This window comes from Gopherus evgoodei, chromosome 3, assembly GCF_007399415.2.
Source record: "Gopherus evgoodei ecotype Sinaloan lineage chromosome 3, rGopEvg1_v1.p, whole genome shotgun sequence".
Lineage (NCBI taxonomy): Eukaryota > Metazoa > Chordata > Testudines > Testudinidae > Gopherus > Gopherus evgoodei.
Window position 1 is genome coordinate 195,169,688 of NC_044324.1, and position 25,149 is coordinate 195,194,836.

The window sequence follows — 25,149 nt, forward strand, 5'->3', positions numbered from 1 at the left end:
TCCTTCTATTACTTTACAAAAGAAAGATTATATTCAGAGTTATAATGTTTTAGTCTAAAACAGCAGGGGTAGGCAACCTATGGCATCATGCAAGTTGATTTTAAGTGGCACTCACACTGCCTGGATCCTGGCCACCGGTCCGGGAGGCTCTGCATTTTAATTTCATTTTAAATGAAGCTTCTTAAACATTTTAAAAACCTTATTTACTTTACACACAACAATACTTTAGTTATATATTATAGACTTATAGAAAGAGACCTTCTAAAAACGTTAAAATGTATTACTGGCACGCAAAACTTTAAATTAGAGTGAATAAATGAAGACTCGGCACACTGCTTCTGAAAGGTTGCCGACCCCTGATTAAAAGATATTAGGTGAAGATTTTCCACGAGGAAACCTGTACTTACAGACAGGTTTGTTTTAATTTCATTGCCTGTGTAGTATCTTAGCTACCTTCCATTTTGCCAGAGTGTTGTTCTTTCTCTTATTGTGCCTCTTAGCAATTTTACAATAATCAATCAGAATTTGTAGATAACTAAACAGTGTAGCTAACACTTCATGCGAGGCTATCATTTTCTCACTATATGTTTACTAGAAGTCAGAAAAACATACTTTGAAGTGATCATATAAATTCTTCCCAAAATAAACTGTAAAATAAATATTATATTTAATAAAATACATATGTGCATGCACACACATAGTGTGTGTGTGTTTATGCTCATATTTGTAGAGGAGGATGTGAACACATGTAAACATATAAATTTGAATTCTGTTTCTTTACAGGCATAACAAAATAAAAGCAAACATAGGAAAAATGGGAAAGATGTAGCCAAAGTAAATATAGAAACAAAAATAATATATAAATTAATGCAACAAAATGTATTATAGAAGAGATGTAACACTCCTTTTCCTACTAAAGTATCTAGCAGCTAACTTATTCAGTGCCTTAAGGCCTCTTTAGTCACCTCCCAGCCAGTGAGATTTGGCACCAGACCTGGCCTTTTTTTGAGTCTTCTCTGCAATAACCAGTATATTAGATATGGGCAAACTGGTATCTAAGCAAAAAGCTGTTGTCCCAGAGGAGACAGAGAGGGGCCTGGTACTGCAAGATGAGATAAGTGATATGCCAGTAGAGCCGGGAATGGGCAAACTTGCATTTCCAGACAACCATCATGGATCTCTAGCCCATCTTAACCATCTTAGAAAAACATAGCTGAAACACAGCTGTCCCTGTCTGCTGTACTGTGAAGCACCCCTTGCCAAAGCCCTGTCTAACTCCTCGAGGTCTGACACTATTACAGTCTCTCCAACACAGGTAACACAAGAAAAGCTGCCAAAAAACGCTCCCAGAAAGAGCAGTTTCCGTACCACTGAAGCAAATAGGACCTGCATAGTGACTGCGTGATACAGATCCTGCTGGAGTTATGATCAAGCCAAGCCCTCTAGGAACCTGCACACCCTAGATCACTTGTATGAGTTAGAAAACACAGCTATGCTGGCATAAGATTAAATCCCAATGTGGTTTTGTGTGTGGTGACATGCCCTTCTGGATTAATGCAGCTGAGAACTTGGGTATGAGTCACATAGTAAAGGCTAAGAATCCTGAAAACCTGATGTTGTGCTAGGGCCTCTCTCAAGATCTTAAGTTACCAATCTTTCTGCCAAACCCAAAGCAGTTAGGAGCCAGGAATGGGGCCATCATGGCTAGACCTCATCTAGATGCTCAGACTCTCTCCAACTGGAAATGAGACAGAGCATTAGCAATCTGATATCTGTTCCTGGGACGTGACTGACTCTAAGGTAAGTGTTTAGAGTTAGACATCATAGCACACAAATGTGCACATGTTGCATAACCTTAGGAGATTTTCTGGCCAAGCTGTTAATATGGACCACTGATTGAGTAGGAACCGCTTGTCTATATATTTCTTCCTCCACATCATAACTTCAATATGACTAGAAAAAAATCCCAAATGGGTGATATCCTATAGCAGTCCCAAACCAGCCCATGCAGTGTCCATTACTCTGCACACCACTATCCTTGGAAATATACTCCCAATCCAAAGTCCTACCACCACATCTGAATAGACTTGAAGGTCTATTGCTAGGATCCATTCTGATTGCCAGGAAAGATCATTCATCTCCTTCAGAGCCATTCCCAGTCTTGCAATTGATCCTTCATTTCCCTGGGTAGTCTAATGAGTGGGAAACATATTTTACCACCTGTTGTGACTGCCTCCACACAGGTTCAGAATGCCCAACATGGGATGATGACATGAAATGTGGATGCCTACACAATGACTGCATTTGCTCCAGGATAGTCTTGCAATCACCTAGAGCTATTACCATCAGCTCATGGAGCTTCAGAATGTTCTTCATGTTAAGACAGCATAGGTCTGCCAGGGTATCCAATTTGATCCCAAGTGAGATGTTACAATTGCTGTCTGAACTCACAAATTTAGAGGAGTAGTGCCCCATTGCTTGTGGGAAGCAAGACCCCAGAAGAAGCATAGTTCAAATGAAAATGGCCACTGAGCTGGAGAAACCAGGAGCAGACCTCAGATATAAAGGGTCTTACTGCCCATTCCCAAACTTGTGGCCACTGTAAGGTAGGCATAATCCCCTCCTCCCCATCAGATGGAGCATCCATTGTCCCTATACCCTTCGTCACTTAGGGTCTGAAAACTAATGTGGGACCAGTGAAACTAGGCCTGCTCGTTAAACTCCAGTTCTTCCCAGGGAATTACTATAATGCAGAGAGGGCAGGAGACATGATGAACTCCCAGGAACCCTCCACCTAGCGAAACAGAGAAAGTAAAATGCACAATATGGGTAAACATTTGTGTGCAAAAGGGATTGTCATCTCTCTACTTGGATCTAGGAGGCATCTGGTCCATGGTTCTATAGTTCTTTGGTTTACCCAGTAGAGGTTAATCCTGCGATACTTGAGAGGCAAAACTCATCAATGTGCTGTAATGAATTTCACATGTTCAAGAAGTCAGCTTTCCTGGGATTCTATTAATCTGACTTCTATACCTGGGAACTTCCACAGGTAACTCCCATTACTGCTAAATCTATTGTAGATTGATAGAAGGGATAGAGGAGAACCAGTGAATAACATTTATTTTGACTTTCACAAAGCCCTTTGTTAAAATCCCTCACAAGAATCTATTCAGGCAGAAAGCAAGGTGCCATGGGGAGAAAGGTAAAGTTTTTTCATAGATCATAAACTGGCTAAGAGACTGAAAGCACAGGGCCAGATTCTCAGCTGGTTTAAATCATTTGTGTAAATCCATTCACGGCAATGGAGCTATGCTGATTTATACCATAGACAATATATTATTACAAATATTGAAAAGGGATGGAACAGTGAGATGGCAATAGTTATAGATTACACAAATTTAGGTTAGTCTATACTGGAGAAGACGGCACAGGAACCTGTAAAGATAGGCAAATCGGCATCACAATAGCAGGTGGAAATCACAATTGATGCATGGAATGTAATTCACATTGGTGGGATAATTACTACTGCTGGGATCTAAATTAACTGTAAAGATTCCAGACAAAGACCAAAGTGAAAACCTCCTCTCAGTGTGCAGTAATGGTCAAAAAAGCAAACGTGATCTTAGAATGCATAAAGAATGGGATAAAAACAATACTGAAAATATAAAATTATTATGTAAATCAGTGGCACACTCTCACTTGGAATACTGTGTTCAGTTCTTGTCGCCTTACTTCAAAAAATTATAGCAGAAATAGAATGGGTTAAGAGAAGGGTGACAACACCCGCATGGCCCTACAATATGCCAATATTTTTATGGCTGACCTTGAACAATGCTTCCTCAGCTCTCTTCCACTCACGCCCCTTCTCTACCTACGCTACATTGATGACATCTTCATCATCTGGACCCATGGGAAGGAGACTCTGGAAAAATTCCACCACGATTTCAACAGCTTCCACCCCACCATCAGCCTCAGCCTGGACCAATCTACATGGGAGGTCCACTTCCTAGACACCACGGTGCAAATAAGTGATGGTCACATTAACACCACCCTCTACCAAAAACCTACCAACCGGTATGCCTACCTTCATGCCTCCAGCTTCCATCCTGGGCACATCACACGATCCATTGTCTACAGCCAAGCACTGAGGTACAACCGCATCTGCTCTAACCCCTCAGACAGAGACCAACACCTACTAAATCTCCACCAAGCATTCTCAAAACTACAATACCCGCACGAGGAAATAAGGAAACAGATCAACAGAGCCAGACGTGTACCCAGAAGCCTCCTACTGCAAGACAAACCCAAGAAAGAAACCAACAGGACTCCACTGGCCATCACATACAGTCCCCAGCTAAAACCCGTCCAACGCATCATCAGGGATCTACAACCCATCCTGGACAATGATCCCACACTTTCACAGGCCTTGGGTGGCAGGTCAGTCCTCGCCCACAGACAACCTGCCAACTTGAAACATATTCTCACCAGTAACTGCACACCGCACCATAGTAACTCTAGTTCAGGAACCAATCCATGCAACAAACCTTGACGCCAACTCTGCCCACATATCTACACCAGCGACACCATCACAGGACCTAACCAGATCAGCCACACCATCACCGGTTCATACACCTGCATGTCCACCAATGTAATATATGCCATCATATGCCAGCAATGCCCCTCTGCTATGTACATGAGCCAAACTGGACAGTCTCTATGGAAAAGGATACATGGACACAAATCAGATATTAGGAATGGCAATATAGAAAAACCTGTAGGAGAACACTTCAGCCCTCCCTGGACACACAATAGCAGACCTTAAGATGGCCATCCTGCAGCAAAAAAACTTCAGGACCAGACTTCAAAGAGAAACTGCTGAGCCTTCAGTTCATCTGCAAATTTGACACCATTAGCTCAGGATTAAACAAAGACTGTGAATGGCTTGCCAACTACAAAACCAGTTTCTCCTCCCTTAGTTTTCACACCTCAACTGCTAGAACAGGGCCTCATCCTCCCTGATTGAACTAACCTCGTTATCTCTAGCTTGCTTGCATATATATACCTGCCCCTGGAAATTTCCACAACATGCATCCGACGAAGTGAGTATTCACCCATGAAAGCTCATGCTTCAAAACGTCTGTTAGTCTATAAGGTGCCACAGGACTCTTTGCAACATTTATTAAAGACATGGAGAAAATTCCCTATGAGGAGTGACTGAAACAACTGGAGCCCCTTAGTTTAGCAAAAAGAATAGGAGTATTGTGGCACCTTAGAGACTAATAAATTTATTGCAGCATAAGCTTTTGCGGGCTACAACTCACTTCATCAGATGCATGAAGTTTAGCAAGGAAGTGGAAATGAGGGATATTGTAGGGGTATATAATAGAATAAATGATATAAAGTAAATTGAATACTCCTTGTTAGACTTGTCTCATAATACAAGATCAGGAGGAGAACATTCATAGGAACTGAAACGTTTAAAAAAGAGAAAAGGAAAGGTTTTTTTTAAATAGTCCATAATTAACTGTTTACTCACTGCCACAAAATATCAGGAGCCTAGTGGGATTCAGGAAGCCACGAGCTTAAAAGAATTCAGAAAAATCTGGATATGTATAGGGATACTGGGAACATCCTTACAATTGCAATAAGCCAACAACTAACGAATGGAGTTAAGGATAAAATTGCCTTGATGGGCATGTGATTCCGCAATTGTCCATTACCGATTTCTTTCATCTTCCTCTGAAGCATTTGGTACTGAGCACTGCTTGCTTATATGTGACAATTCCTATGTTCCTGTGTGAGATTAGGCCCCTTTTACAATGTCATTTCACAGATCATGTAAAAGGTTGGTGGTAATAAAAATAGCAGTGTACTTTCCCCTCATATTTTGTTAGATCATCTTCTGCTGGAACTGATATCAGTTCAATGGAAAAAAAAAACAGCTTTACAAGATTACAAATTTTTCTATCCTTCAATCATTTTTATTCAAAGAGGCTGGCTACTGCCCAAACAAGAGTTTGCAGCAAGTCTCTTCTTAAAAAGTGGTTTCAATACATTTCCTCAAATCAGCTTTTTAATTTGACAGATTATCAGAATTTTCTGTCAGATAATGCTATATAATAATGTTTCTCTGAGTCTGCAGACAGATTTTCTCTTTTATTTTTTTTTCATCAGAGATATCCTGGTAAAATGCAAAGTTTCATCCCTTCTTAGACTTGATAGATTCTGTAATTAAATTCAGATTTTGATAAAATATGTAGTTTGGTTGTCATTACTTTATCACAGAAGGTATAACATATTTCAGATAAATGCAATAAAATGACACAATGCTTCTAGTAAAGAAGGAGGAAGAAAATATCAAATGAGCAGTTTTCACAAAGAACAGTTATAAAATAGAAGAAACAGATCTGTATTCATTTTTGCTTTATGACAAAGGATGGTAAATATAACTGATTATAGTAATTAGATATGAGGTGAGGGGGAAACTGAAATCCTTAACAACATCACAGGGCCCCGGAGATTCCTATAATTGTTAGAGGAAATGGGACAAAGGGGGGAATCAAACAGTGCACCCAAGACTCACAGATCTATAAGGAAAGCTTCTGTAAAAGCTAGTCCCACTGGACATATCAGAAGCATCCTAGGAAGACCACTGTCTGTTAATGATTTCCCTAAGTCAGACAGCAGAGCCTGAAGTATCAGCCATATGTGGAGAATCTTTTCTTCAGCAGTAATCTGTTTAATGTCCTTACCATCACATTTTCACATTTAATTCATCATTTCATGATTTACAAAACCCAATAGGGTACATTAAACTTACTTAGCCAAATCTGGAAGAGTTTCATAAATGAAAAGAAAAATACAGTACTAAATATTTTGTCAAATGTTTTTAGTTACCTTATAGCTTTCTTCATATTTTTGGATTCACTTACACACACATGTATATTTGGGACACTGATTCTGCGATTATTTGCTTTCTCTATATGAGGGCCACAGGCATCAGGACAAAATTATAGACCAATGCCAATCCCCCAGATGTATTATTTATTTATTTATTTCATGAAATAGTGCTCTATTTCTCTATCCTTTCAGCCTGGCCTCATCTATCTTGTTCACCTTACTCGCATGAGTATCTACACTCACACTTTACAGCGCTGCAACTGAGGTGTGAAAAAACACCCCCCTGAGCGCTGCAAGATACAGCGCTGTAAAGCGTCAGTGTAATCAGGGCAGCAGCGCTGGGAGCCCGGCTCCCAGCGCTGCACGCTACACCCGTAAGGGATGTGGTTTACATGCAGCGCTGGGAGAGCTCTCTCCCAGCACTGCCGCTCTGACTACACTCACACTTCAAAGCGCTGCCGCGGCGCTGCCGGAGCAGCGCTTTGAAATTCCAAATGTAGCCATACCCACAGTCTTGCAATTGTCTCATGCAAATTCCCACTGAATTGTCTATCTCTAAGAGAATGTTAAGAATGCACTGCTAATTACTTAAAATCAGGAAATGACAAGGTGTGGGTGCAGAAGCCAAATTTGTAGAGAAAGTATGTAGGTGCAATTTGTGCCCCCATCCCCCACCAGAAATATTACCCAGTCACATTCATAATCCCAAAGTAGGTGAATGTTTCTTCTAAAATAAGCAGTGAAATAGTTCAATTCTCATCTGCAGGTTTAAGTCAAAGTCTTGTTAAGAGGAATAAGCACCACCTCAAAAGGACTCAGACAAATCCTCTGTCCCTCTACCTTTGTTACCTGCTATCACTCCATAGGCTGAATGACCATGAATTTTCTGTACACAAATCAAAATGGGGCGGCCTTCTGATTTTATCAAAAATGAGTATTTAATATTTTGCTTTATTGATAGTAGCAACCCACTTTTAATGATCTTTTAAATCTTAAGTGGGTATATTTCAGTCTTAGCCGTGAACATTGATTTCTAAGTTCTAGATAAAATCCTGAGTGTAAATGTTCAGTTTTGTATAAGGGAATAGCAGCATCTATGTGTATGGATTAATAACAATGAGAATAATCAGAATAACTCACAGTTTACAACGTTGAAACTGTGCCGGCTAGTTATTGATTTCAAGCCAATAAATTCACTTGAAGTTATGAGTGTGGATCGATGATAGGATATGGTCTCTTCTGTGAGTTCTATATACATTTATGAAACCAAGAAAGTCATTAATATATTATTAATAAAGAATCTTGCACATTTTTATCTGTTAATATACTGTCTGGTTGGAGCTATGTGTTTATTTAATATTTTATCATAGTTAGCACCAAGCCTTTAAAAATACCTAATACTTAAATAGCGTATTGTACCATATTTTAATCATGCATTAGTGCTTTGTGTTAATAAAGATACTTGAATTTATAAAGCAGGGAAGATGGTAATATCCTTACCTAATTTCTTTAACATACTGTGTTTCAATCTATTGTTAAAAAGGTCAAGTAGTTTCCTGAGAGAGAGTGGATTTGTAAATTGTATCAGCAGAGCCATTTTCTTTCACAGATTATTCATTTTCCTAATTAACTTTTGTAAGTATTTTAAGGGAGGAGCAGAGTCCACCTTTTTTTTTAAATGCATGCACTTGGAAATGGATTTTGTAAAAGAAAGGGAAAAATTAAAAGTATTGGTGATTGGCTGCTGCTTAAATATTTCCTTGCAGATTCACAGGGACTTAAATGGTTCAATACAGACTGCTTTGTACTTCAATTATTCATCACAGATTCACTCTGAAAATCAAGCCACTGATTTAAGTGCCTGCATAGATTTATGTGCCTAACTTTAGGTTATTTACCTTTGCAATTTAGCTTTACTTCTTTTAATACAGAGTAGCCTCTCCCAAGGGAAAGGATTTGAGGCAAGAGGTTCAGTAATAAGAACCTGTGGACCTTGTATCATCTGCTGGGGGTCAGGGCCTTCTGCATACAAGACCTCACTTTGAGCCCTTCTGCCTTCGCCTCTGGCTCCCAAACAGTCCAGAACTATCTTACTCCTACTGCCTTCTAGAACCACCAGAGGAGGGATCAGCAGCCTGGAGAAGATTTGTTTAGGCTCTGATTCAGCAAAATGACTACTCACAGGCTTAATGTTAAATACGTGTTTAAGTGCTGCGTGAATCAGGGCCTAAATCGCTATTTAAGTGGGTTCCTTGTCCCACTCTTGTTCATAGAATCGTAGAATATCAGGGATAGAAGGGACCTCAGGAGGTCATCTAGTTCAACCCCATGCTCTAAGCAGGGCAAATCCCCAGCTAAATCATCCCAGCCAGGGCTTTGTCAAGCCTGACATTAAAAACCTCTAAGGAAGGAGATTCCACCACCTCCCTAGGTAACCCATTCCAGTGCTTTACCACACTCTTAGTAAAAAGGTTTTTCCTAATATCCAACCTAAATCTCCCCCACTGCAACTTGAGACCATTACTCCTTGTTCTGTCAGCTGGTATCACTGAGAACAGTCTAGATTCATTCTCTTTGGAGCCCCCCTTCAAATAGTTGAAGGCTGCTATCAAATCCCCTCTCATTCTTTTCTTCTGCAGACTAAACAATCCCAGTTCCCTCGGCCTCTGCTCATAAGTCATGTGTTCCAGCCCCCTAATCATTTTTGTTGCCCTCTGCTGGATTCTTTCCAATTTTTCAACATCCTTCTTGTAGTGTGGGGCCCAGAACTGAACACAGTACTCCAGATGAGGTCTCACCAATGCCAAATAGAGAGGAATGATCACGTCCCTCGATCTGCTGGCACTGTCCCTACTTATACAGCCCAAAATGCCATTAGCCTTCTTGGTAACAAGGGCACACTTTTGACTCATATCCAGCTTCTTGTTGACTGTAACCCCAAGGTCCTTTTCTGCAGAACTGCTGCCTAGCCATTCGATCCCTAGTCTGTAGCAGTGCATGGGATTTTTCCGTCCTAAGTGCAGGACTCTGGACTTGTCCTTGTTGAAACGTATCAGATTTCTTTTGGCCCAATCCTGTAATTTATCTAGGTCCCTCTGTATCCTATCTCTACCCTCCAGCGTATCTACCACTCCTCCAAGTTTAGTGTCATCTGCAAACTTGCTGAGGGTGCAGTCCACGCCATCCTCCAGATCATTAATGAAGATATTGAACAAAACTGGCCCCAGGACCGACCCCTGGGGCAATCTGCTTGATACCGGCTGCCAACTAGACATGGAGCCATTGATCACTACTCATTGAGCCTGACAATTTAGTCAGCCTTCTATCCACCTTATAGTCCATTCATCCAGCCCATACTTCTTTAACTTGCCAGCAAGAATATTGTGGGAGACCATATCAAAAGCTTTGGTAAAGTCAAGGAATAACACATCCACTCCTTTCCCCTCATCCACAGAGCCAGTTATCTTGTCATAGAAGGCAATTAGATTAGTCAGGCACGACTTGCCCTTGGTGTATGCATGCTGACTGTTCCTGATCACTTTCCTCTCCTCTATGTGCTTCAGAATTGATTCCTTGAGGACCTGCTCCATGATTTTTCCAGGAACTGAGGTGAGGCCGACGGGCCTGTAATTCCCTGGATCCTCCTTCTTCCCTTTTTTAAAGATGGGCACTACAGCAGCCTTTTTCCAGTCATCCAGGACCTCCCCCAATCACCATGAGTTTTCAAAGATAATGGCCAATGACTTTGCAATCACATTCACCAACTCCTTTAGCATCTTCAGCACCATGGACTTGTGCTCATCCAGCTTTTCTAAATAATCCTGAACCACTTCTTTCTCCACAGAGGCCTGGTGACCTCCTCCCCATGCTGTGCTGCCCAGTGCAGCAATCTGGGAGCTGACCTTGTTCGTGAAGACAGAGGCAAAAAAAGCATTGAGAACATTAGCTTTTTCCATATCCTCTGTCACTAGGTTGCCTCCCTCATTCAGTAAGGGGCCCACACTTTCCTTGACTTTCTTCTTGTTGCTAACGTACCTGAAGAAACCCTTCTTGTTACTCTTAACATCTCTTGCTAGCTGCAACTCCAAGTGCGGTTTGGCCTTCCTTATTTCACTCCTGCATGCCTGAGTAAAATTTTTATACTCCTCCCTGGCCATTTGTCCAAGCTTCCACTTCTTGTAAGGTTCTTTTTTGTGTTTAAGATCAGCAAGGATTTCACTGTTAAGCCAAGCTGGTCACCTGCCATATTTACTGTTCTTTCTTCACATAGGGATGCTTTGTTCCTGCAACCTCAATAAGGATTCTTTAAAATACAGCCAGCTCTCCTGGACTCCTTTGCCCTTCATGTTATTCTCCCAGGGGATCCTGCCCATCAGTTCCCAGAGGGAGTCAAAGTCTGCTTTTCTGAAGTCCAGGGTCCATATTCTGCTGCTCTCCTTTCTTCCTTGTGTCAGTATCCTGAACTACCATCCTATGGTCACTGCCTCCCAGGTTCCCACCCACTTTTGCTTCACCTACTAATTCTTCCCTGTTTGTGAGCAGCAGGTAAAGAAGAGCTCTGACCCTAGTTGGTTCCTCCAGCACTTGCTCCAGGAAATTGTTCTCTACACTTTCCAAGAATTTCCTAGATTGTTTGGGGGGAATGTGTGTTCAGATCACAGGGTCAGAACAAGACATGGGCAATTGTCTGTGTTCCCTCCAACCACCCTGTACAGATTCCTTTCCCCACAAAGTTCCTCTCTGCCCCACTTGCAGAGAATCATAGAATATTAGGGTTGGAAGGGACTACTGAAGGTCATCTAGTCCAACCCCCTGCTCAAAGCAGGACCAATCCCCAGACAGATTTTTTGCCTCAGTTCCCCAAATGGCCCCCTCAAGAATTGAATTCATAACCCTGAGTTTAGCAGGCCAATGCTCAAACCACTGAGCTGTCCCTCCTCCAGAGAAGAACACCTGCCCATGTTGGGTCCAATCTGCATGTGGTTCTCAGGAAGGTGATGACTGTTATTTTTCACTTTCCCCCTAAAAAATAACTCCCCAAGGCCTGCAGTTTAGGAAGTATTATTGGAAGGCTTGGAAAAATTCAATTTATATATAAAATTTTGATGGATAATGATGTTTATTTTTAAGCTTTTTTTCTATTTTTAGCTATTTAAATTTTCACAGTTACAGAATATTATTTGAAGGTCAGACAATAATTATTTAATGGCAGTAGATGTTGAGATTCAAAAAGGTTAAATACTTCTGACCATTAAAACACAAAATACATAAAAGTAAATATATTTAAATCAAACTCTAATAAGTTCTCAAGCACCATTTTTCTTACTTAGCCAGTCTGTAAATTTTGATTATTATTGATGGGAATATTTTTTCATCGGCTTGTGTGTGTACGGTGAAATCAACTATTACTAACATTTACTGATAAAAATGTCATCCTTCCAACCATAATTACAGGAGAAGAAGTTTTAACATGGAAATTCAGGCCATTTCACTGTGATAGCTTCCAATGTTGTTTTTAATACAAATCTCAAGTCAAAATAAAATGTCCATGCTCTCTAATTCCCAAGCTTCTGAGGCCTTTTCTAACTTCCCCTTGCTCCCTGCCCCGTCTCCTCCCCCCACAAAAAAAAAGTCTGAAATGAAGCATAAACATTTTCAAACCAAAATCTTGTCTGGGAAAAATTACAGTGAGGTGAGGGATTTCAAACAAGCTTTGCAGAGTATGTCTAGGTGTATTCCTATTGAAGGAGCCAGTGCTGAACACCTATGTAAGATGCCTAACACCTACCTAAGAAGCTAGTGCCTAACACCACTTTGCTGCTGTAGCTCCCACCTGGGTTGCTCACAGTCTGACTGCATGCGGATCATACCCTGAGTGTCTGTGCACAGCCACAACCGTGGTCTAGCAGTTCTGACCCTAGCAGCCTTTCAGCAAACACCAGCCACGCTCTGGCTTCCAGCAAACTTGATTTCTTCTTGCAGGGTGACTCCAACACACTCCCAGTTTCAAATTTTCCTCCAAAATGTGTGTTCTGCATGGTCCAGTCTCTCCAGGACAGTTCAGGTCCATTTTAGGTCCCTTGCCCCTGTAAGGGAACAGTATACAACCATTTGCTTCCCTAAATGGAGTTATCACACTGCCTGGTTTAATCACAACACTGGATTAAAGAATAAAGCAAGTTTATTTAACTACAGAGAGAGATATCTTCATCTATGACTTAGATGTTGGCATAGAAAGTACGCTTATTAAGTTTGCAGATGATACCAAACTGGGAGAGATTGCAACTGCTTTGGAGGACAGCGTCAAAATTCAAAATGATCTGGACAAATTGGAGAAATGATCTGAGGTAAACCAGATGAAGTTCAATAAAGACAAATGCAAAGTGCTCCACTTAAGAAGGAACAATCAGTTTCACACATACAGAATGGGAAGAGACTGTCTAGGAAGGAGTATGACAGAAAGAGATCTAGGGGTCATAGTGGACCATAAGCTAAATATAAGTCAACAGTGTGATACTGTTGCAAAAAAAGCAAACGTGATTCTGGGATGCATTAACAGGTGTATTGTAAACAGGACACGAGAAGTCATTCTTCCGCTCTACTCTGTGCTGGTTAGGCCTCAATTGGAGTATTGTGTCCAGTTCTGGGCACCGCATTTCAAGAAAGATGTGGAGAAATCGGAGAGGGTCCAGAGAAGAGCAGCAAGAATGACTAAAGGTCTTGAGAACATGACCTATGAAGGAAGGCTGGAAGAATTGGGTTTATTTAGTTTGGAAAAGAGAAGACTGAGAGGGCACATGATAGCAGTTTTCAGGTATCTAAAAGGGTGTCATCAGGAGGAGGGAGAAAACTTGTTCACCTTAGCCTCTAATGATAGAACAAGAAGCAATGGGCTTAAACTGCAGCAGGGGAGATTTAGGTTGGACATTAGGAAAAAGTTCCTAACTGTCAGAGTAGTTAAACACTGGAATAAATTGCCTAGGGAGGTTGTGGAATCTCCATCTCTGGAGATATTTAAGAGTAGGTTAGATAAATGTCTATCAGGGATGGTCTAGACAGTATTTGGTCCTGCCATGAGGGCAGGGGACTGGACTCGATGACCTCTCGAGGTCCCTTCCAGTCCTAGAGTCTATGAATCTATGAATATTTTACATGAGTACAAATAGAAGGCATTAAAGTCAGAAATGTCACTAAAGATAACATGCTTTTCAGTGCTAAAACTTAACAAACTAGACTTGATTCAAGATCAAATCCTCACCACATGCTCCCAGCAACAGGGCTGACCAAATTTCAAGTAATGGCTATATCCTTTGCCTTCTTAGTAAAAGAGAGAGAGAGAGAGACTTTGGGGTGTTTTTGCCCCTTGCTTTATAGGCCAGTCCTCCTTTGAAATGCATTTTCCTGAGGTTTACCCTGAGATGAAGTTCATTCCCACTGTGAGGATGTCTTGTCCTTTGTCTTCAGGAAACAGGTTTGCCCACTCCCCAGACCTCTCCAGTAACCACATTTCAGTTATAATTTCAGCTTCTACATAACATTACTTACTTACATTACTGAAACTTTATACCAAACATTAATTATACTTTACATTATATGTAAAGTTATACTAATAACTTTACATATCATGTTGCTACATACATTTCATCATGATATTACTGACCGGTGAGTTATTAGTTTTCAAATGATACCTCACGAGGCATATTTTGTACAATACAATAGTGTGTAGGGTCTGAATACGGGGGTGCATTCACTCACAGTAAGTAAGGCTTACAAGTAAATGAGAACCAAATTACTATACACAGGGTATAATTCAGGACAGAATTTAGCCCAAAAGCCCTCGTCCACCAGCTGCTCTTTGTGGACAGATCCCTCCCTGACAATAAGGCTTCTTGGAGGCTGTGAAGGAGTTCATCTGCATGGAGCAGCTTGCAGATTTGAGGCCTAAATGTATGTCTTTAATCAGACTGATAAATATTTCCTTAGATGCAAATGCGTTCTCACAGATGAAAAAAATGAATCACACTTCATAAAACATACCAGAACTGTAGACACCACACATGAACTGAGATGGAAAATGTTATTGGCATTTTTTTTTTTTTTGGTAGGAAACCAGCATTATTTCACTGGTTAGTAAATAAAAGTAAATCAATGCTGGATGACTCCCAGCCATTTGCATGGTGACTCCCAGACCAATGCATGGTGGACTGCTCATTATAGTACTTCACTACTAAAGCACTCCTCTGCTTTTATCTTGCCGAGCATCTATTTCTATTATTTACAGTTTCTGTTGCTATACCTTGCCAAAAGCATTAAAAAAGAGTGTGTACAAGTTTAAACCTTTCCATTTGAAACAGATTATTCTTTTATACTAAAATATCTGGAAGGCATAAATACAGAAATTGAAATGCCACTTTTAGACGTAGCTGAAAGTCTAAAGCTTGCTTTGGCCAAAGGGTAGTTCTTTTGCTGTGCTGCTGTGCTGCTGACATGGAACAGATTTTTATCTCCTAAATGCCATTTTCTATCATTACGGGTGCCTTTGGCTTTTTACTTTGCAAGGACTTGTCTAAGTAATGACCTCTCTTTTGTTGTTTCAGTTGGCTTGTGTGCAATCATGCATAACTCTTGGAGAATGAGCTGACATAGTTTAGGACAGATGTAATGATTGTGACAAAGCACCGGTATGGTCCAGTGCACTGGGGAATAATGGTGTCTAACTCACTACCATTAACATGCATCTTGAAAGAAAATAGAACCGACATTTATCATTTTCCCAATTGCATCCACTTTATCTTATTCTCTGTTAGCTAGGGTTGATTATTTTGGATTTCTTTTGATTTTTATGTCACTAATCATGTAATGATAGGGAAATTACCGTATGCCTTATGTGTCTGCACAAATGTTCACAGAACCCTGTGTTGCTTCTAAACATAGTTTACTAGACCAGTTCAATTGTAGTAGCTTTATTTAATACAACTAAGGGCCAAATTCTGTTCTCACTTACAAACTGTGCAACCTGAGGGCAAAATGTTTGCCATTGGGGATTAATTTTTCCATTTGAAATTATTTTATGTTATGATCCAGAAATAATGTATGAGTGTGTGTGTGCTAAGGACAGAATATGACAATTATTAGACGGTTGTTGCTCGTATTGTTAAATTGTATTATGATCAGTGAATGAAAAGAATATTAAAAGTTGCATACATGTATATGTGTGTGTGTATATATATATATATATATATATATATATATAAATGTATGCAACTTTTAATATTCTTTTCATTCACTGATCATAATACAATTTGACAATACGAGCAATAACCCTCTAACAATTGTGTCATATTCTGTCCTTAGCACTTGTAATACAGTTAAATTTAATTAGGAGACTTGTGTGCAGTTAATAAGATCTTTCTTACTTACTGATGACTTCTACTTGAATACGAGATAATCATGGGGACGCTGATTGATAGGAACATAAAATAAGAGTTGAACACAATGTTTCTCATTTGCTATTGTTAAGTTATATAATGTGAGTATTATTTCTGTCAAGTGACATTCTGTATAACAGCTCTCTGCCAATGTGAAATGAGATTGCTACCCGGGTGACATTCCATTGTCATGTTTGGTGGTTACTATCTCAATCCTAGCTAATTTTAAGGACAATAGGTTTGAAATAGCCTTTGAAGACAAGGATGATGTTATTCTTTGCTTTTCAGCTATTGAAAAACTTTGAATAAGAAACAGTCTGTAGTTTAGTTATGGATAAAGTCCTATAGGAAAGGCAACCTTCTGTGGTGTGACATTATGATTTAGAAACAGTCCAGAGTCCTAATACCTTAGAGAACTGCAAAATGTCACTCAGAGGATGATGTGGGACATGGTACTATACTTGTAACAATTCATTTTTTGTAGGTTAATCTTGCTCCTTAATGATTCCTATCTGTTTTGCTGCGTATTTTAGCACCAGCCATACAACATTAGCTTCTTAAATGCTGCACAGTCAGTACAAAGGATCTTTTTAGAAAGCTTGATAACATAATGTGACCTTTAATTTATTGGACTAGGCCCTATGTTTTCTTATCTCATTGTTGCTTTTCGTCATCTCTTGCTTGCTTTTGATATAATACACCAACCTCTGAAAACTAAGGTTTGAGCACTAGACAAACAAAGGAAGATATCACATCATTGATGAAACATGACTCAGGAAGAGAACACTGTTACTTTAATCACTAATTAATCCAGTGGAAATATATCAAAATCAAAACACACACCAGAAGGTGGCTGGTTTGAGCCAAAGAGGCTGCCACACCTCATAGCAGTGTACCAAAAGGTTAATAAGAGTTTGCAGTGATGACATTTGAAATGTTTAAAAATATGGTCTAAGATGATGGCCCACTTCATATGCAAGCATGAAGCAAAGAGCCTGTACGTGAACATAAGAAGTTAAAGTACTATTTGGAAGGTCAGTGGTGGTAATATGGAATTGCAACCAAGTGACAAATCTCATTGTTTCAGTATGTCAAATAACTGGGCACATTTTCAGCCCAATCTGATTCTTTGCTTTCTGCTGAGTAGTGTTGTGTAGTAGTTTTTTATGCTGCCAAAAAGCCATTGTATTCCACCCCAGAGGTGGCTATATTTCACTATAGTGGGTGAAGTAATTTCTGTTTAGGTATCTATTGTTCTTTATCGAGCATTTGGGGATGCTTTAGGGTGAAAAGCACCATAGAAATCTGTGATACTCTGATGGGAAATTGGTAAAATCAAGGGTGGTACTGCTTTTGGTTTTGCAAAATCCTAATTGACCAGGTTTTGGTTTTGCAATATCATGAATCTTTGGGCACAGAATTCTGTTTTGCCTGAATTGCTTCTCAAATGTCTCAGGAAAGGAAGGCATTTGGACAAATGGAAAGGATTTAGACAGCCTCTTTATTAAAATGATATATTCTTGAGGGTAAAGCACCAAAAAGAGCAAATTCTGAACACTCACCTTGCCTGGAACACACAATTAAAACACTGGTAAGAGGTTAGCGCTGGTAATACATTCATATGTTTTCACAAATCATAGGGAATTATGGCAATAAATAAGTAAATGGAGGGGAAACATCCTTCAATATCTTATTTTCTAGGTATGTTTTTAATTTGAAATATCTGATAGACACTGTAGTGTCTATAGTGCATCCTATCTGGCTATTCAGCATCAATACATGTGGCTCTCTTTATTAAACTATTCCATTGAACAGGGCTGTATAGCATGATCATGGAGTTTGAGAGCTCATGCTAATAAAATCAGAGTGAAGACTGGTCCATCTGATAAGTAGTTTTTTTTTAAATGTATTTTATTTGTCTGTTTAGGTTCCATCTATAGCCACATACTGGTGTTTTATTTTATTCCATCTATTTACTTAGGACCAGATTCGGACATTTTTACTCATACTGAATAGATGAGTGGTTCCATTAGCTTCAATGGGGCTACTTGAGGAGAAAGATACTATCCTAGGTGAGCAAGCATTGTAGAATTTGGACTTTATTTATTTGCTGCACTTGCTTTAACTAACTTTAGAGCTGCTTGTCCCTTGAATTGTCTCTGCTGGCTGATTGACAGGTCAGTTCAAGATGGCCCACAGGAAGAAACATTATATCCTAGAGACGTGCATCTGCTTTCCCTTAAGCTTTGGAGAAAAAGGAAACTTATCTCTTGGATACATAGCTTTCAGTGCCTGAGGGCAGACAGGGACCTGACAGTTTTAGGAAGAGACCACATTAACTTTAGGAAGCTACGGGGCTAGCTGAGGATATTAATTAGATTCCCCCGAATGTTGTATGCAATCATGCAATTGCATTGGAAGAAGCAGGCGTGTGGAATAACTAAAGCGTGTCCCATGCTAAAGGACCCAATCCTGCAAATATTTACACAGATGAGTAACTTTGCTCACTAGGTCAGACTCATTCACTTCAATAAATTAGGCTCAAAAAGGATAATTAAATTTTCATCTGAATCCTAGTAAGCCTTTACAGAATTTCCATGAGCTGGCGGCTGCTTGCAATGCACTGTGTTCTGAATATACCTTACAGCAAGCACCCAATTTGCATTGTTATAATAGCATTGAATGCATAAATATATGTTTTTTTTCAAGTCTTGTAATATTGCACCTGCTTTGTTGTCCACAGAGTCACATGTAAGTGCAGTGTTACCATGTGAGTTAATGTGACTGCCAGTGTTACAATTTCAGATTCATACCACATAGTTAGACACGTGTGCCTGCAATTGATAGTGCTTGCAATATCACACCTTCTTTTGTTTGTGGGTGTAAAATTATAGATGCACAATGAATTGTGAATGTGAATTTTATTACAGATCAGATAGCTAGAGGTTTAAAATTTATCCTTTGCATACTCAATTGATTGTAGCCATGATGGCAAAATTAGTAGCTGGATTTAAACACCTTTGAAAATCTAACCCATATTTTAATAATCAGGATAACTTTAGCACAAGCTACCAGTGGCCATCACTAGAGCATGGCCCCTATCCCATAGGCTAGCCCTGTAACTGTATTGAGCATCTTATAAACTGGGGGCTGAGAGACTTTTTCAGGAGACTGCCATGGATCCACCATTACCCCTTTGTCATGCCCCTCAGCTTTTTCTGACAGATTTTCCCTTTTGTGTTAGCTGAACAGACAATATCAGTCTCAGCCCTTATTCTCCTAGTCATCCCACTGGTGTCCAGATGAGCTTTGCCATAAGACTCAGGCACTTAGCAAGCAAGTCAAGGATTTTGTTTTTCCAAAAACAGTGATAGGGTTCATATTTCTCTTTATAATCCCATTTTATTTATTTGCCTAGTAGCTCACTGTAATTAATAGGGTGAATTTGTCTGACAAGTAACGGGCTGTTACAAAGAAACAAAATATTCTCTACCCTTTAAGTTGTTCTTCACAGACTCTCAATTTTCAGCCTTCTTACTTATTCTCTTTCAAGGATGCTGCTATTTTGCATCAATAACTGACACCTTTATTTCAGAGAACAAAATAGAATTACACTTCAGCACTGAAAATATAATAAATCGGGAGGAGACAAAATACACATTAGTGAAGTTCACATAGTCAGCCTGTCCCCACTGACCTGTAGATGCAAAGGTATGATTAAGATTTTTTGGATTGCTTCTTCTCAATCTCACCACAAGATTTAGATATGATGAAAAGTTTTGACCTTTGTTGCTCCTCTCTGCTTACCTTGATTCTTTGAAATTACTGTTATTCCCTTGAAGTCTACCTGTTTGTACAGAATTAATACACTACAGTGTGACAAAATATTGTGTATTTGGTAGAAGAATTAAGCCATCTAGAATTCAATCAGACTGGACATTGTCACAGTGCATACTTTGAGTGATCATTTTTCTCCCCTATTTTTATCAAAGAAGTCTCACCTGTATCAGCAAGACATTTTATGCTAGATATTCAAAGACCTATCTAAAATTAAAGTTTATGCACATAAATTATTCCAGTGAATTACTGTTGAAAAGCATTTCTTCAGCATTTCTTAATGCTTATGAAGGCTCACAGGTATAAAAACTCAAAGCCAGAATTCTATTCAGAGAATAATAGCATGCAAATAACTTTATTTGGGAATTCACTTGGTGATTTAATTCAATGTTGTTCAGTACACCAGTAAACAAAACTACAAACAAATGTGTCTGAATTTTTTTAGATAAATGCAACTGGGGAAAACAATGTTTCAGACTGTAACATGTTTCCTATCAGATGGTTACATTTGTATAGCATTGTTTAGTTCAGGGGGATTTATCCCAGCTCAGACTCTGACCCTAACTGTTCAGCAGGAAACATTTGATAAAGAGATGTGTATCCATCACTATTTTTATGCCTGATATTTATTTTGTTTTTACTCTGTTTTCATTTCATCATTTGTAACTGTCTTGATTGATTTCATGGTGTCTTTTTTTTTTAATTTACTATTTGTGTCACCAATATATGTATTAATTATTTCAGCTGTAAACCTACGCACTCTCCATTAAACTAAAGTTTGATAAGTTCCACACCATTTCCCTTTAGCCCTTCGTTTTGTAATATCTGCTAAGAAACCTTAAACTAATCTAGTAAGGCCAAATCAAAATACATTTGACTATGTACTTTTACTCTTTTGAGAGATGAGCTAAAGTAATCAGCAATCATTTTTATATTTGACCTTTACAAGGCAAATGGTTATTACCCTGCTTTTCATTTGTGTTTAGCTCCTAGGGTGCATGGCTGCTGCAGATAGGTTACAGCCTAATTTGCAGATCATACAACATGATAATGGGATACAGTGTTTCACCCACTGTATACTGCTAAGATTTTAAAATGAAATAAGCTTTTAGAAAGCAAGTTAAAAATAAATGAGTTGGTATCCACCTTCCATTAAATGATATCCAGTATATGTCTGCCCATATTATAAAATTCCAAATGTTTCTTCATTAAGGCTATTACTCACATTGGGGAATATTTACTCACATAAGGTGTCCCATGGAAATGAATGAGACTGTTTGATGAGTAAAGACCAATCCAGCTTCTTGAGAGTCTTTGATTTGACTTTATTGGGAGGTGAATCTGGTCTTAAGTGTTCACAACCTTCAATTTTGACAATCTAACGTTTATTACAAGTGATTTGGTAGAATATTTTAAATGTATGAATGGTGGGAGGTTTTAAGTGTGGAAGCAAGGAAAATTCATGGAAATAGGATATAATTTCACTGATTTAGTTAATCAATTGATAAGGCATCTATGAAAACCATGTAAGCAGCTTTCAAAAATGCCAAACATAAGCAAGGATTAAAGAAAACCCAGCTAGGTCAGATATATGAGAGAACATCAATCAATACGCTATTACTACGAAAGATGGAAAAAATGGAGATGCAGAAAAACAGACAGACAGACAGAAGAAATTAATCCACATGCCTTTTTCCACATGTTGCTCACATGAGGCTTCATCAGATATTCCTTGAACATCTCCAACTTCCACTGAAGTCGTGAGGAGTTTGGGGTATACAAAGAATGCAGCTTCAAGCCCAGGATGAAGAGCTGGAATGTTAAAAGGTTACAGGAAGAAATTCCACTTTTTGAATGTCCACAACAGCATGAAGATAAGTTATGAAAGTAAAATGCAATCTTTTGCTCTATAGCATCCTTTCTTTGGAAACATTTTAAAAGAAAAAAACAGAAGTGTTTTGTACAAAAAGTATTTGAAGTCACGGGAGAATAATATGTGGATGTGTTTTCTTCAAATATCAGAGTGTGTATAGACGTTTACATGGCATAATGAAGAGAAGGTAAAGAAGGGGGTAATTTCTAAAACATGATGCTGTACATTCAGCCACACTCAATGATAACCATGTTAAACTGTACAAAGCAGACAGGAAGCATGGTAAGTCATAGCCTGTTTTATAGAAGAGGAGAATAAATAAACCAAAATTACTTGTTGGAATGGAAACTGATTTTGTTTCCAGGGCTACAGTAAAATCCAATCCTTCACTTTATGAATGTTGCTGTTGATTTCATAGATATTGCTTACCTGAGTAAAGGTTAAGGGACTGGGTGCTTCAATTTGGATAATATTTTTCATTGATAATTTGCAGTAAGATCCTGCCAGGTACTGAGCTTCAATTCGAGGTGTTGCACACCTCTGAGATTAGTGCTTTATATCTACCATTTCAAACACAGGGCTTAATCCTTCTCCTGCTGAAGTCAATAGAAGTTTGCACATATAAATTAATAAGTACAAGTATGGCACATGACCCCAGTTAGGAATGACTGTCTTTTAGTCTTTTGGATTTGCTCACTTCTCTGGTACTTAAACTGATGTGTTTCTATCAATGCATGTGGCAAAAAGGTATAGTCAATCTAAACAAAAAGCACTTTATATTGAAGAAAGCATTTGGTTTCACCATTTTCCTAGTAATTTTTTTGTAAAATAGTATAGAAATTGATAAAATGCTTCTGATATACCTTATATAATGAAAGCATACCGATCAATTATTACAAATGAATATTCAAGGCAATCCTCAAATTATCTGTAGCAGGCTGGTATATTTCTAATCATGTAGGGCCATAGTCTGCTGCAGAGCTCTACGGCAGAGCCCTCACTGAAAGCAAAGGGAATTCTCTGCGCAGAATGGGAACAGGAAAGGTTTGCAAGTTAGAGAAGTTTATACTTCACAGTCTCTCCTTCTGGCTAGCTTTAAGCTTATGAACCCCTGCTAAATATGGCTAAAGTTTTAAACACCTCACATTTTGGATACAGGATTATTACAGACATCCACTGAAGTCACTTTTGTCAAAGCCTTAATGTTCCTTAGTAAAATATGTTGTTGCTGGGCTCTGTTAAAATGTAAAAATAATGGATTTGTTCTCTATTACATATTTGAACTTCTGGAATTTATTTAAATCAAATGAATGAGAATTTTTTTTTTTTTACTAGAAAATAAGTTTTGTCAGGTATATTTCTATACAGCAGGTGTAAGTGTACCATAGATGTTGGTTAAAGCTTGTGTTCTTCTTCTTTAAATGACTAACCTGGAGAAAGAGGTTGGATGTCTTTTGAAAAATAAATGTTTCACCTGAACATGTTTAACTAGTTAATAAGAAACATCAAAAAAGACAAAACCCTGAAGTCAATGATCATTTTTTGTAAAGCCATTATATGATGTATAAATTTGTTTTTTGGGTCTGTCTATAACATAAGTTTAATAACCTAGCTCAAATGAAGATTTCTAATTTTCAATTAACATAGGAATAATTTTGTTTGCTAAAATAAAATAAATGAATGAATGAAAAGTCTGAAACATGAAATGTTCTAGGTACCACTTTTTAAAATTCCAAATTTCAAAAAATCATGTGGCAACTGTATAGCTCAAGCTTTAAGTATTAACTTTTAACCTTTGACCTTACAGATTTTAACCAATGAAATGTCTCTTTAAACTTTAAAGGAAACAATGATAACGAGCGCCTGGCGATTGCTAGACAGCGAATTCCATATCGACTTGGTCGAGTAGTTGATGAATGGCTACTCGACAAAGGTAAAAAACATTGATTAAAACTTCAAATAAAAAAATAATTTGAACATAACCAAGTAGTACTTCATTGTAACACTAATAAACATAAAAATAAATTTTCAGTAAAACTAAATTTAAAACAAATTTAAAACAGTAAAATGTAGAAAGTAATATTTGCATACCTTGTATAATAATTTCTACACATTTTTAGAAGTATCAGCTGTTTAATAATCTTACCCTGTTAACTTAAGGTTAAAGGGACTGTTAAATATAATCCACTAACTCAATCTATGAAGGTACTCATAGCAAACATTAACCACAAATTATAAATCATTCATAGATTATATTACATGTTCCAGCATCTAAATTATTAACTAAAAATATATGTAGTTATGATATGTTCATTATGGTCCTGAAAAAAAAAATCTTTATTTAAACTGTAGGTATCTTAAATAGTGGGCACTATGAATTGCCAATCAAAATGAAGTCCCTTTAACGTTTGCAACCTTCTAAGGGGATTTTGGAACAAACACTAATTAAAACAGAACTTAAAGTTGTGTGCATGCTTATATTAGCAGAAACCAATCTGCTAAAGTAAATATTCATTTAATAATAATGGTACTGTTGCTGAGGATTTCTCTGTTTAATGGAATTGTGCCATGATTTCTCCACTGGTATTTGTATCATTCCTGAAGCCGCTTTTACATCTAAAACTTTTTTTATTTTAATTGATTGCCTTGCTGAAAGCCAATCAGACATCTTTTTTTGAATTCTTTGTCTCTGAGATGAACCATGCATTTCTTTTCAGTATTTATGTTGAAGAAAAATAAACATTCAGATGTGAAAAGGAAACATTAGTTTATGCACTTATATATAGACATATGACAGATATCTGAATTACTGCATTAGAACATATTCATTACAATTAGACTTCATTTGACTTAGTAAAAAGGTTTGCGCAGATACACACACACACACACACACGCGAACCCGTGTGTGTGTGTGTGTGTATATATATATATGTCTTTGTAATATATATATATATATATACACACCCAGTTACTTAAAAAGCTATAGTGCAGGTGTTATATTGGTGTGGAAAATCCTTGAAATGTTGACAGTCTTGGTGGATGGTGGAAAGTAGTTTTAAGGAATTAGAAACTTTGCATTCTTGACACACACATAAAAAGGCAAAATGTAAT

The 25,149-nt window shown here is 38.3% G+C and overlaps 1 protein-coding gene across 1 annotated transcript in view; it reads left to right on the forward strand.

Annotated features, from left to right (window-relative positions):
- NRXN1 (neurexin 1) overlaps window positions 1-25,149 on the forward strand; it is a 1,285,455-nt gene that overhangs the window by 1,083,969 nt on the left and 176,337 nt on the right. Inside the window, 1 exon segment of the mRNA XM_030557741.1 lies at window positions 23,882-23,971. Coding sequence (XP_030413601.1) covers window positions 23,882-23,971 — 90 coding nt within the window.